We start from the raw sequence: 13,856 nt of genomic DNA on the forward strand, positions 1-13,856 counted from the left end.
CACCACCAACACCACCAACACCACCAACACCAACACCACACACACCACTACCACCACGACCATCACCACCACCACTACCACCACCAACACCACCAACACCACCAACACCAACACCACCAACACCACCAGCACCAACACCACCACCACCAGCAGCAGCACCACCACCACCACCACCAACAACAACAACAACAACAACAACACCAAAGCAGCAGCATTAGCAGCATCACGACCACTACCACCACTAGCAGCAGTAGCATCACTACCACCAGAGCAGCAAGCAGCAGTGGCATCACTACCACCAGAGCAGCAAGCAGCAGTGGCATCACTACCACCAGAGCAGCAAGCAGCAGTGGCATCACTACCACCAGCACCACCGTTAGCAAAAGCAGCCGCAGCCGCAGCATCTACACTAGAATTGTCATTGCTACCACCACCACTACCATCGTCACCATTATCATTAGCAACAGCCACACAAGCAAACACAAGACCGCACACCCATCACATCTTCTCGCAAACAATTTCTTCTCACCTTCAGCCTCTCCTCCGTGTCTTTCTTCGCCTTCTCGGCTTCCTTCTTCGCGAGTAGCTGCCGCTTCCATGAAGGTATCGGCTTTCCGTCCGGCGTCACGCCGGGTACCTTCTCAATGAACTTCTCGGGGGTGAAGTCTATGCTGTCAAGCCTCACAGGTTCCGCTACGTACTGTTGAAGGAAGAATATGCGTACACATGAAAAACATAGACTATGCTGATTAGACCACACAGAATCTGTTATGAGCTGTATATGATCACAGAGAGGGGAACATCAAACAAGCATGGCGGTCTGTTGCTTACTATAGATGGACGTGGAACGTGAAGCATGGGTACGGAGTGAACATGTAATGAACAGGAGAGTTCTGTTGCGTATTGTAGAGGGACACAAAGAAAGAGCACGAAAGAAAGAGTGGGAGAGAAAAGGAGAGATAAAAAAAGAGTGCGCGATAGAGGGAGAAAAACATATATATGAGTGAACAGCATGTGCAATGACGTTCTGTCGCGTACTGTAGGATGCAGTTCCGTTATTCACTAATGAACGCACAGAGTAGAACACGGACACGAGGCGAACATGCTCGTATGAAGAGACCTTTGTCATTTATGAGGCATTAAGAATTTACGCGGTTATCCAAGCAGTAGTGCGTGCGTTATGAATTATACAGAACCGACGTCAGGTAAAAACTCATACACGCACAGAAATCAATAACGGGATCTAACATATAATAACAATGCTGGAGGGATACCCATCATACGCCGATGCACAGATTTTATTGACCGCTACTTCGTTTAGATCGATTTTTCTCTATAGAGACAGTTTCACATATTTACGACGGAAATGCGTTTTGTTTGCAAACAACAGATGTTGTGTTTCTGGGCCAACAGCAGATGCACTGCGGTTGAGGGCACGAGCCCAGGGCCGTAACCTGCGGGGGACTCAGGCACATACACACACGTACCTCATAGGGTGTGTTCTGCAGCACTGCGTATATCGGATCCATGTCGTCGTCTACGTTCTCGTAGGTGGCGCCACCGGCGTGCCCGGGGTGCACGTGGTTCTGATATCGATGACGTCTGTCTATTGGGCCTGCGGGCCGGAAAGGAAAACGCAAAGATATGTTAAAATCTTCTTGGATAGAATGAGGAGGAGGAGGAGGAGGAAGAGGAGTGGGATGATTATGAGGAGAGAATAGAAACAATTGGGAAATGAATAACACTTGTTAGCGTATAGCTTTATAAGACCGGTCACCTGTTTATGGCGGACACTTGCCGTTTACACACGGTGGCAGTCATACAGGGAAACCACCTCTATAAATGGACACTTGTTTAGAAAGAAAACTTCTGTCGTTTCTCTTGTGCGATATTTATGTAGATTTCACTGTATCTGATGTTTGGAGTTTGGTAAAATTTGCGGACCAATCTTTTTTTATCTGATGAATTCTCTAATAGTACATTCGACGCAATTCGACTATTACCATAATAATCTGAGCACTTGTTGATATTTAGTTTCACTCTACTACACCTCCTTCAGTGATGTGAAGACATGATCGATTTATCAACAGATGATAAAGATGCGTGCTGTACAAGATAATCATATATATGGCAGGAAATATTGGGAATTCGCGCGATATTATAGACTCGACGCTAGGCTGTCTTGCGGGCAAACGAAACTCTACATAACAGAAATAGAAAACAGACTATAATCGATCGTTGGCTACATCATCAGCACATCATCGCCTGCAGCTAATCACTAACTAGTATCACACGAACCATCAACTCTCGCTCTTAGATTACATGACATTGTCATAACTCAAACTGATAGTTCAGCAATGCTTTGATTTCTCACTGAATTCTTAGTCCTGAAATGACTTTTTCGTCTGCACACGCATTGGATGTTGTAGCTAGGGCGGTTAAAGTCCCCAATATTAGATATGTTTTCACATTTCACATACACGCGCAAAATTGAGGAATTTCGATACTAACTAGCGTTTTTAGAACCCTTTCATCGTAACGCTGATTGGATGTAGCTGTCTGTCAAAGACTGCAGGCGGATATAGATTAGTTAGCATTAAATTGACTACGTCACGAATTTTCTATGGTGTATATTTGTAATATTTCTGTTGCAATTTTTTTTACATGAAAAGTAAGTACTAACGGGACTAAATGTATCCTCAAATTCTTACCTGATAATATTGTTTCTAAGATTAGTTAAAAAACAAAATACCTGTGCGATTTGATATATATACATGTATTGATCACGACATTAAATGCTTGATATGGGCTATATATGAGTCACGAGTGTTTCTTCACATCGAACGAAATAGCAAAATAGGAAGTATAATGCAGCAATAAAAAGTGAACAGAATCACTTACATTTTGTGAAAAAGAGGACATAATTTTTTTACTTTTACTATTTGCGGTGACGTAATCACATTAGACCGGACCACGCCTCACCTTGATCGCCTTTCCAGTGGACGGCATGCTTGTGCGGCGTCTGCTGTAGAGTACAGGTGGCGCAACGATCGGCGGGCGTCCAGGCGCAGGATCCGGCAGCGTCGCAGTGGGGATGGTGGGCCGCCGCCTGCTGGCCGCTGCTGCTGCGTCCGCTCTGATGCACCTCCGCGTGCACTGCAAGTATACGTGACGTCAGCATTACGTCATGTGTACATGTGTACGCACAATGTATCACGCGCGCACTCTTTCCGACGGCGGTGACTCGTGGTTAGTATAGACTCGGTGAGAAATATCGAGAGGATGAGTACTATGTGTCGATAATTGAAACTCTCCTTTCTGCCCCCCCCCCATCTCTGTCCTCCCCTCACTCTCTTCCTCTGTCTCCCCTCTCTTTCTCTTTCTCTCTCTCACAGCCCCCCTTCTCTCGCGCTCTCCATTTCTCTCTTTCTCTCTCTCTCTTGCTGTCTCTCTCTTTTCCTCCCCCTTTCACGTTATCTCTCGTCTCCGTTTTCACTGTCTCCTTCGCTCTTTTTTATTAACACATCAAAACCGCCGAGTCTTGTATTCGTATACCGTCAATGAACATCTTGTGACAACTCTTGACGCTCTCTCACAAGCACCGAAATCACAGCGAATCACGTTAAACTTTCTTCTAAGAAGAAGCTCGAGAAACGATACCGCTCCTGGCTCCACGGACCGTGTCTACGATCTCACTCTACCAACACTACGATCTCACTAGCCAGCCTCCGCTGTGACAGCCACTACACTACGATCACAGGCACTTGGAACGTCTCAATAATAAAAAAAGGTAAATAAACATGAAATGTATTTACTACCATTTGAAGTCCTAACGACGTTTCTCTACTCTATTTCGCCTATTATTGTCGATAACTTGCTGTAAATGCCGTTCAAATGCTCATCTGCAACACACAAGCACAGCGCACGCACGCCCTGTGCACGAACAACAACAAGAAGAGAGCCACCACATTACGATCCCACTAGACGTATGCGCCTCCGCCATGCGCGGCGGCATAGCACACACACACACACACACACACACACACACACACACGCGCGCGCGCGCGCACACACACACACACACACACACACACACACACACACACACACACACACACAGGTTGTCGACCTACCTACCAGTCACGTAACAGCCACGAAGTACTGCTGCCGGTGCGAACGCACTAGGTAACGACTTAATTGCGAAGGCTCGAGCCGCCTGTGCCGCACGGAAACCGCGCGTAAGATAACCAACCGCCTTTGATGATATCACGAGTGCGCGGCAGCGGCGTCTGCTACCCTCGTGGATATCGCGGTAACTTCCTGACAGACTAATGATAATGACGATAATACCGCCGACATATAGAGCGGCAGCATGCCTGCACAGCGCTTCCACGCGCTCCGACCTACTCTACATGCACACGCGTCCCATATGTCATCTGCCTGCATCCCAGCGGAGACACGTTCTTGTTTCATTACCTCCGCGCAACGGAGTTGCAGGGAGGTAATGTAATCGCTCTCGTGTGTGTGTGTTCGTGTGTGTGTGTAGCCAGCAGCGAGCCAGCTGTTATACACATGACGACATGTATACATATATTACACGCGTTGGCGCGATCGATTCAGCACCAGCTCGCCTTAGTCCGTCCAGTCAGCAGCAGCTCGCCTTAGGGCGTCCAGTCAGCAGCAGCCAGCAGCGAGCCAGCTGTTATACACATGTATACATGTTACACGCTCGCGGAGGTATGCACACTTTTTGAGTGCCCTCTGTCTAGTTTACGATGTATTTTGCGTGGTCGTTATCGCTACCTCCATGCATGACTCTCGGCCGTACACCTGTTTTGTTTACTTATGTGCGTGTTTATTCCCTAATTAAATTCATTTCTCAATGTCTTATATCGTGAAATTTATACAACTATATTTCTTAAGTATATATATGTATGTGTGTGTGCGTGCGTGCGTGCGTGCTTGCGTGCGTGCGTGCGTGTGTGTGTGTGTGTGTGTGATGTGTGTTGTGTGTGTGTGTGTGTGCGCGGGCGCGCGTGTGTATGTGTGCGTGTATGTTGTGTGTGTCGTGTGTGTGGTGTGTGTGTGTGTGCGTTGTGTGTGCGTGTGTATGTGTGCGTGCGGGCGTGTGTGCGTGCGGGCGTGCATACATGCGAGTATGTTATTCTCTACGCTCATTTTGCGATCTAGTGCTATATACGTTTGGTTTTTCGACACCCTGTTTCTTTAACTGCTCATTAGCTAATACTCTTGCAACTACCAGTTCCAGCAGTTCCTGTCTGCATGATACCATTACCTCTTCAATTAAGGGGGGGGGTGATACCACCTGTACGCGAAATCATAGCCTTGTTATTAACGTGTACAGGGACTTCCCTGTTCGACATTTAAACACAAGAGCCATTAGACGGGATAGCATAGTTCTGGCAGCAGATAACTGCTCCTTCGTCGCACAGCACGTGACCATGCAGGTAACGTAACGCTGACTTGTCGGCAACGTGTATATTGTATACATATTAATGAAGACATACTATATAGAAAATACCAAAGGTAGAATAACTATAAACATTGCCAATACTAGGCGTGTAATATATATTCAAGAGTCCATAATAGAAAAGGATTGTGACACTGTTTTACAGCGTGCTCGGGCATTTTTCTATTATGGACTCTTGATATATTGGAGTGAACATTATATCAGGAGCTTATAAATGGAATTATAAGCTCTTATAAGCTTATAAGCCATTTATAACCTCCTGATTATATGTACGTGGATGCCTTTTACTTTCACGTCTATCTTTAAAACAAGAAATCTCAAGAATGTATTTTATGGCCTATCCGTATATTTAAAGCCGCACTATGCGCATCTACACGCTAATTTCTCCAGTACTAGACTAGCAAATACTTCATGTCATGCAGAATCATACTACCTTATGACAAAATAAACTCTAGTTCTCCCATTTCACTGCGCGTTGTCTTATAAAAGGCATTTGAAAATACCTCCAATGTTGTTCAAATCTCCGACGTTGTTGACAGTTTCGCGTTGCTCTCCCAAGCAACCGTGCAGGGCGTGCTGCGGTACAGCGGTACGGTGTAGCAAAGATAAAAACATGTGACGTCACCTAACCGCTTCGAGGCTCAAATTGTTTGGCAAACAAGTCGGCGTTGGCGCCAGATTACCAGATATCGCACTCTTTCTTGGTCGGTTTTAAGCAAACCGCGCAGTGAAATGGGAGGAACTGAGTTTATTTTGGCTAAGGTAGTGTGATTATGCATGACACAAAGTATATTGCTAGTCAAGTACTGAAGAAATTAGCGTTTAGATGCGCATAGTGCGGCTTTTAAATCCTGTTCAATTTCCGATTTTTGTTAATCGCATAGTTATGTACTCAAGCTCAAGCAACATCATTTAGTTGCAACCCGTTGTTGAAACTGTTTCTAACAGGTTTACTGCGTGTATTCGCCCTAGAAATAGATCACTATTGTTCCATAAATACGTTTAGAATAGCAAGAGGCGGCGGTGGGTCGTTGTACGCACGCATTACGTCATTATAAATTGAAGCTACACTTGCGCTTACAGTCCGCGCGCGAGCAGCTACGGCCTAGGTTCAACGCCTGAAAATTACTCTAAATTATCCGGCGACTAACTACGATTCGGCTGTGCAAACGCGATGGCAGCGACGTCACGCGTCACGCGGCGTGTAAAAACAATGTGCTTGCTTGCCATCAATGGCCGCCGTCATCAAACCGCATCCATCCACCCACCCACGGAATTTAATCCGTTTTAGCAGCCATTTTGTCTTGTGCGCGCCGTGTCGAACTTCTGCCCGCAATGGCGTGGGTGCGCAGCGCTCACACACTGCCCGTGTTTGTATTATTAAAAGAAAGAGTGCTCGAGCAGGATTACCCGTTCTAACGAATCATGACACCTACGTGGCATCGGTCATTGCCGCACAGCCACGTCGCGGTCAAAGAAAACTATTATTACTATTATTATTATCGTCATTATTTCCAAAGTGGATCACGGCATTAGCCGGTGGCCTTCTGGTTGGCCGTGTCCCAACTTGGGAGCATAGGATTCGCCAGGATGTCTGAATTATATATTATATTAATATAATATATATATATATATATATATTATTATTATTATTATTATTATTATTATTATTATTATTATTACAGTTAGCGAAAACCCAGCTAGGGTGGCAAACTCAAAAGCTGATATACACCTATTAGAGTTAAATTCACTCTCGACTCATTTCGGCCATTGCTACCACAGTCTGAAAGTACCGTGAGTGAGTGGAGTGTAACCACGACTACTGCGTGCCCCGCTATAGAGATGTTATCCGCTACTTGTCACTGTCAATACGCGCAGAGATCAGGCACTAGTTTGGTTCTGATAACTAGTTCGTCTGCCAGCCTATAGTAACCTCGTCTGCCAGCTATAGTTCGTCTGTCAACAAGACAAGTCATTCGGCGCAGCGTGGGCGCGATGTGGCGTTCTGTGTGAAAGCAGCGGGCAATTAATTCAGCAGCTGGCTTCCATTGATGTAGGACCACGTTTTAAAACTAACGGTTGGTTGGTTCCGAGCGCTATTTGGTACGAGAATTGCAGGGCACTCTGCTAAACGACAACGAAGGAACGTTAAAAGGTGCAGTGCGTGCGTGTCGTGTGCGTGCGTGTATACGTGTGTGTGCACGAGTGTGTGTTTTGTTGTTTGTTTGTTTGTGAGTGTCTGTGCGTGCGTGCGTGCGTGCGTGCGTGCGTGCGTGCGTGCGTGCAGTGCGCGCGCGCGCCGTGTGTGTGTGTGTGTGTGTGTGTGTGTGTGTTGTGATGTTTGTGTGTGTGTGTGTGTTTGCGTGTAAAATAGGCGTCTGGACAAAGAGGGAGATTGACGAGAACGAGAGACTGACTGACAAATAGAAAGCTGAGAGAGAGGGAGGTCTGGGGCTGAGAGAGGGAGAGACAGAAAGAGAGAGAGAGAGAGAGAGAGAGAGAGAGAGAAGAGACGAAGAGAGAGCGAGAGGAGACAGAAAAGATAGAGAAGAGAGAGAGAGAGAGAGAGAGACAGAGAGAGCGATATATATATATAATATTATATATATATATATTATAGAGAAGAGAGAGGAGAGAGAGAGAGAGAGAGAGAGAGAGAGAGAGAGAGAGCGCGCGCGCGAGAGAGAGAGAGAGAGAGAAAGAGAAGGAAGGCTGGACTGGAGAAGATTCATTCATCTAGACGTACTTATTACGCATACACCGTCAAGCCGGCCAAACATCCGGAGTGCAACCCCACCGACATGAATATACGGTTCATCACATCGTGGCCTCACGTACGCTGCCGCACGGACAATGGGCAACGGGTCAACAGCTAGCTACTACCACCAGGAAATAACCTCTTTCCACGCGTGTTCTTTAAATGTCCATCGGTACAAAAACGGTTCGATGAATATGTGGTTGTATAGTAATGCATTCCATTATTCTTCGAAGGGCTTATTTTGTTGCCGTGTATAAGCTTTCACGGGTCAATCACAGTGGAGCTTGTACACAGAATCATCGACGCTGAAATAGTAGATTATTCTCTAACACAAACGAACTATGTGTCTTACGGCCATATACAACTAGACAAACATTTACAGCGCGAATTTTGAAACAGACCTCGAATAGACAGTGAGTGTAATCTATCCGTCCGTCATCCCATGCTCGTTGTCGCTATTTATAAGAGGATTTTACTGCACCACATGTGTAAAGACATGAAGACCTAATGTTTGGTTATGGCACGCGCGAGATAGAGGGAGTGGAAGGGGGAGGGGACGAAGGGGGAGAGATAGAAGCTGAAAGAGAGAGAAAGAGAGAGAAGCTGAGAGAGAGAGAAAGAGAGAGAAGCTGAAAGAGAGAGAGAGAGAAAGAGGGAGAACGAGAAAGAAAGAGAAAGAAAGAAAGCGAGAAAGGTAGAGACATAGAGATTGAGAGAGTTAGCGTGCGATAGAGAGGGGTACGGCAAAGAGAGAAAGAGAGAGAGAGAGAGAGAGAGAGAGAGAGAGAGAGAGACAGACAGATAGAGAGAGGACAGAAGAAGAGAATGAAACGCGCGAGAGAAAAGATCACGTCAATAATACATTCATTTACGGGCACGTGGACATGACCAGCTAATGTTGACCCTGATTATGAGGCGTAACAACATATCCTGGTCTTGGTGATGAGGTTTGTCTCTCTATCGGATCATTCGGTCAGAACACACGTTTCTCTCCGTATCGTCTGCACGCATAAAAGCTCCTGATTGCTTCCCGGCATACCACCTGAACAATAAACCCCTCTGTCATGTTAGTCTCCTTACAGGCCGGTGCCTATGCGTATAGGACACACACATACACGTTTCCACGCGTGCCTCCAGGTTAACTAACACATAATTACCTGCTATTCTTGCGCAGGTGGCAGGATACCGTTAGGTAAGTGCGAAACAATGTAGTAATTATGCCCTGCACAAGACTTTACAACTTACAGTTTTACGCGGGCATTGCGTGCCGCACATGTGTCGCACACTTTCCGCTCATAGCTAGAATGTGTCACAGCATTGTGCGCTGGTGCCCGGGGGCGTTGACACGGTGTCGTATTGTCACAGGAGGCACACTTGCGCGTGTTTGGCGAATGAAGGGGCTGTTGTATATGTCTTTGTATGGCTGTCGCATTGTAACCCAAAGGTACAATATCTATGCTCTAGAGTCCCCGTGTATAGCGGAACGACACTGCAACGTTTGAGTCCCTGTATATATACTCCGACGTACGACAGCAGTACACAATTACCTACATGCGCACTTACGCACGCACGGAGACACGCACGTACCCAAGCACGCATGCACACATGTATCGGCACAGTGCCAGCGCTAGCGGGAACAAAATGAAAGTGCCTAAAGAGGGAAAGAGAAAATAGAAGAGGAGAACTCTATTGCTCTGATTGAAAAAAGGCGCACAGGAACATACTGGCGAAAGTCTGCAGCAACGCAGAGTATAGCCCATCGAGAACATGTTTTTACAAAGGCGGGGGTTCATAATTCGCTTAAAATTTCATTTACTACTGCAAGGATTGGATCCAGTCCTCAGTACTCACAACAACGGAGGACAAGACGCCATGTATTGTTAGCGGGACCGTTAAAAACGCGTGCGCCAGATTTCACTTACCCGGCAGGTTTTCCGTATGATTGTCAAAAGGTTAAAAGCATTTTTTGAAATCGCGTATAGAGAGTAGGTTTATGATTTATGATAACATATGTGGTGATCAGATGTCGGTATACACCCCCTACAAGACGCAGCATGTACGAATAGTTTCAGTCCACTCACAGTAGTGACCCGAGAAGAAGAAAAAGAAGAAGATGATGAAGAAGAAGAAGAAGAAGAAGAAGAAGAAGAAGAAGAAGAAGAAGAAGAAGCCCACTCACAGCTGAACCATTCCATCTCAATCACTCGCTCGTTCCTCGTAGCGAGAGCGAATCTAGCGAGCGATGCTAGCTTGCTGCTACGCACATGTCATCGAAGGCAGAAGAACGGTTTACAAATGTTTATATATATATATGTGTGTGTGTGTGTGTGTGTGTGTGTGTGTGTGTGTGCGTGCGTGCGTGCGTGCGTGCGTGCGTGCGTGCGTGCGTACGTGTGGTGTATGTATGCATGTCTGATATACAATCGTGTACACGTCGTGTGTGTTATGTACCTCCATGTGTTGTGTCTTATAGATCTTACCAATAGCTTATAATACCACCTGTATTATAAGCGGGTATTATAAGCTCTTGATCTTACTCTCAGTGAGAGGAACGCACATACCTGTCAGCACGCCATCCTCGCAACTCGCCACGGAGCTCGCCCGCGAATGCTTCTTGCATTTTTTCCCGTGTCTGTTTTGCCGCGTTGCCGTTGCCGCCACCTGCTGCTGGTGGTTGCGATGCGCGCCTTCGTGTTGCCGTGGCAACGGCGCCATCATGGTCGTCATCGCTTCGTTCGTGGAGCGCTGCTCGGCGGATTTGGCGCGCACGAAGGCGCGGTCGACCGACGGGTAGAAGTAAGCAGTCTCGCAGACGTAGCGCTCTCTAGCGGGCCTCTCCCTGACGGTAGAGCGATCGACGGACTTGGCTCTGGAAGCCATGCGATCGGTTGCTGTGATTGTGGCGCCGCGGGTGGGCGCTCTCTCCATGCTCTGTATCTCTCTCCGCGGATCCACGGAGCGAGACCTTGCCGACGACCGCTGGGTGGTGAAGGCACTACCCAGCACTACGTTCTCGTGCGTTGGCCAGCCATTCGATTGCCGATCTACCGACTTGGCTCTGGGCGGAACCGGATGCGTAATGATAACGGACGGTAGTCGGCTCTCTCTCCTGGTCGTGGCGGCCTCTACCGGAGGTCTCTCGACATCGCTCTTGCTCTTCTTCTCGCGGTTATTGAGAAACCTTCCCAGCGCCCGCCCGAGGGTCAGTCTCTCTAGCCGCTCCTCGGGTCCTGTCTCCCTGTGTGACCGCCATCCTGCAGCCGACCCTCCACCACGCTCGTTCTCCTTCTCTATGGCAACGACGCGGACGCGCGAACGAGACCGCATCGACAGACGATCTGCAGCTTCCGTCGGTATGGCGACGCGCTGTGACGGCTTTTCCTTCGTCGTCATGTAGCCGAGGCTCTTGTCGCGGCGCGCGAGTCGGTCCACCGTATCCCTGACGGTGCCCCGCAGAGCCCTCTCCTCGGCGCCGACATCCCCGCCGGGTCGCCTCAGCGAGTTTGTGAAGCTGTCGCAGTCTCTCAAGACGCTGTGAGCCGCCGAGGAGGAGCGAGAGGTGATCGAGAGACGGTCAGCCGACACGTCACGCCGCCGGAAGTCGCCGAGTGACCGGTCACGTGCCGTCACCCAGTCGTCCGCCTGCGCATGCGCCGCGGCCGTCAGACGATCGACGGACTTGGTGCGAATTCCGCGAAGTTTTCTCGCCACCGAGTCGAAAATGTCCACACTCTTATCGCGGGTTCTCGCGAGACTCTTACGCGTCTTACTGTCCTTGGTTGCTTTCGGCGGCGCTGACTGCATCTCGACCTGGTTCCAACGACTCTCGTAAATTTGTATCATCGATGCAAGGTCGGACACCCTCACGGACGCCATCGTCTGCCGACCGACCACCGATCACGTGACTGTGAGCGGTCGAGTCAAGCTCGAACCATGAACCATGAGAACGCCTGAACGTGGTCACGTGGGCACGTGAACGTGGTGGTCAGCAGCGAAGTACGTGTCCGAACACCACTAAATGCGCCGCGGAATTTCTCCGTTCGTACGCACCGTGGCGTTTGCGTGTTCGCGTGCGGTTTAGCCCAAGCGGCAGTACGCGTGGAGGACACCGCAGCGGTAGTGACGGTAGTGAAAGGCAGTAGTGATGCTTGCTCCGTGTAATCCGCGATCACTCGGCTGTGAGAGCAGAGTACGCCACGTCGCAGTCGACGTACGTGAGCCACAGACACACTCGCCAACAATGACGCCGACAACGACGTCGGGCCGCGAGCGCGTGCCGCAAACAGGTTCAGCAAATACGGTAAAAAACGCTCACCCCGAAAAACGCACGATCGACCGCGAAAACGCACGAGTCGACCGAAAAAGCTCGACAGAGTCACCGCGGATTAGTGGCTGTATTTGCTCTCCTCGTCCTCGTAGCAGTGGAAGTAGTAGTAGCAACAGTAGCCGCAACAGCAGTAGCAGCAGCAGCAGCCGCAGCAGTAGCAGCAGCCGTAGTAGTAGCAGCAGCAGCAGCAGTCGCAGACGCGTCAACACAATTTATGCGGTGGTTCGTAGGAAAAAAAGCTTGGTGATGGGTTCGTGCCACGCACAATTAACAATTAGCACCATTAATAATTGTGTAACATTGACATTAACATTGGTAAACCACGCGGTAGAGTAAAGCTATTACATGCTATCACTTGTAGCCGGTGCGCTGTAGGATCCACCCAAAGAACGCCCCGAATGTCAATGTCTGTCTCTCAGTTCTCTCTCTCTCTTTCCTTCTCTGTTTCTCTTTCCTTTTCTCTTTCTCTTTCTCTTTCTCTCTCTCTCTCTCACCCTCTTTCTTTCGCTCTCTCTCTCTTTCTCTTTCTCGTTCTCTTTCTCTATCTCTCTGTCTCTTCGTATCCCCTTTTGTATCTTCTCTCTGTATTGTCTGGTAATCCTATCTCTCTCGCTCTCTCCTCTCGCTGAGACCTTCACCGCAGTATCTGCACAGGAGTGTGAGCATGCCTAGCAGCAGATGCAACTATCAGGTGCGTACTCACGCACTCGCTGGTACTGCTAGCTCAAGTAGATACGAGAAGGCAGACGAATTACCAGCCAGGGCTGAGCAGCGAGTACAGCTATTTGCTAGCAGTCGCAGTTACACGTCCGTATACCCAGCGACGAACCTCACTCGCACCACGCAAACTTCCGTCTTCGAAATGACACGCTTTCGGCAGTGCCTGCGATCACAGCCACACATCAAACACACACGCATATGACGCTCCAGTTACTGCGGATTGCTAGCGGGCATGTCACTAAACACCAGTTAAGGAACGCACCGCTAGCTCGGCTCTCCTAGCGGGTTGCCCACCTCTGCTGACGAATGGTAGGCCTTATAGAAATTGACTTTTATACGGTGGCTTTATTCGGCGGCCAGGCATTTCCGTCAGGCGGCAAAGTACGTGTCCCTCCGGCAAGGCGCAAACTACGCGTCCCACCGTCGGACCGCGGAATACAAGTGCTGCTGGCGTTCAGCGCTTGCTGGTAATCGATGATATAGTTCTAGATTAAGAGACAAGCCTATCTGTCATGTGTGCCTCGGCTACCTGATATGCCTCCAGTGATCTCTTAGCTGTA

At 48.5% G+C, this 13,856-nt stretch overlaps 1 protein-coding gene across 1 annotated transcript in view; it reads right to left on the reverse strand.

The window, feature by feature from the left end:
* Positions 1–13,066, reverse strand: part of LOC106814744 — a gene marked incomplete at its 3' end in the record, with an annotated part of 32,636 nt that extends 19,570 nt beyond the window's left edge. The window contains exons 1-3 of the mRNA XM_014819092.1: positions 10,811–13,066; positions 2,983–3,156; positions 1,488–1,615 (exon numbers count right to left, since the gene is read on the reverse strand). Coding sequence (XP_014674578.1) covers positions 1,488–1,615; positions 2,983–3,156; positions 10,811–12,125 — 1,617 coding nt within the window. The remainder of the gene's footprint in view (positions 1–1,487; positions 1,616–2,982; positions 3,157–10,810) is intronic.
* Between the last annotated feature and the right edge of the window lie 790 nt (positions 13,067–13,856).

This window comes from Priapulus caudatus, unplaced genomic scaffold, assembly GCF_000485595.1.
Source record: "Priapulus caudatus unplaced genomic scaffold, Priapulus_caudatus-5.0.1 Scaffold972, whole genome shotgun sequence".
In the NCBI taxonomy this organism is placed as follows: domain Eukaryota; kingdom Metazoa; phylum Priapulida; class Priapulimorpha; order Priapulimorphida; family Priapulidae; genus Priapulus; species Priapulus caudatus.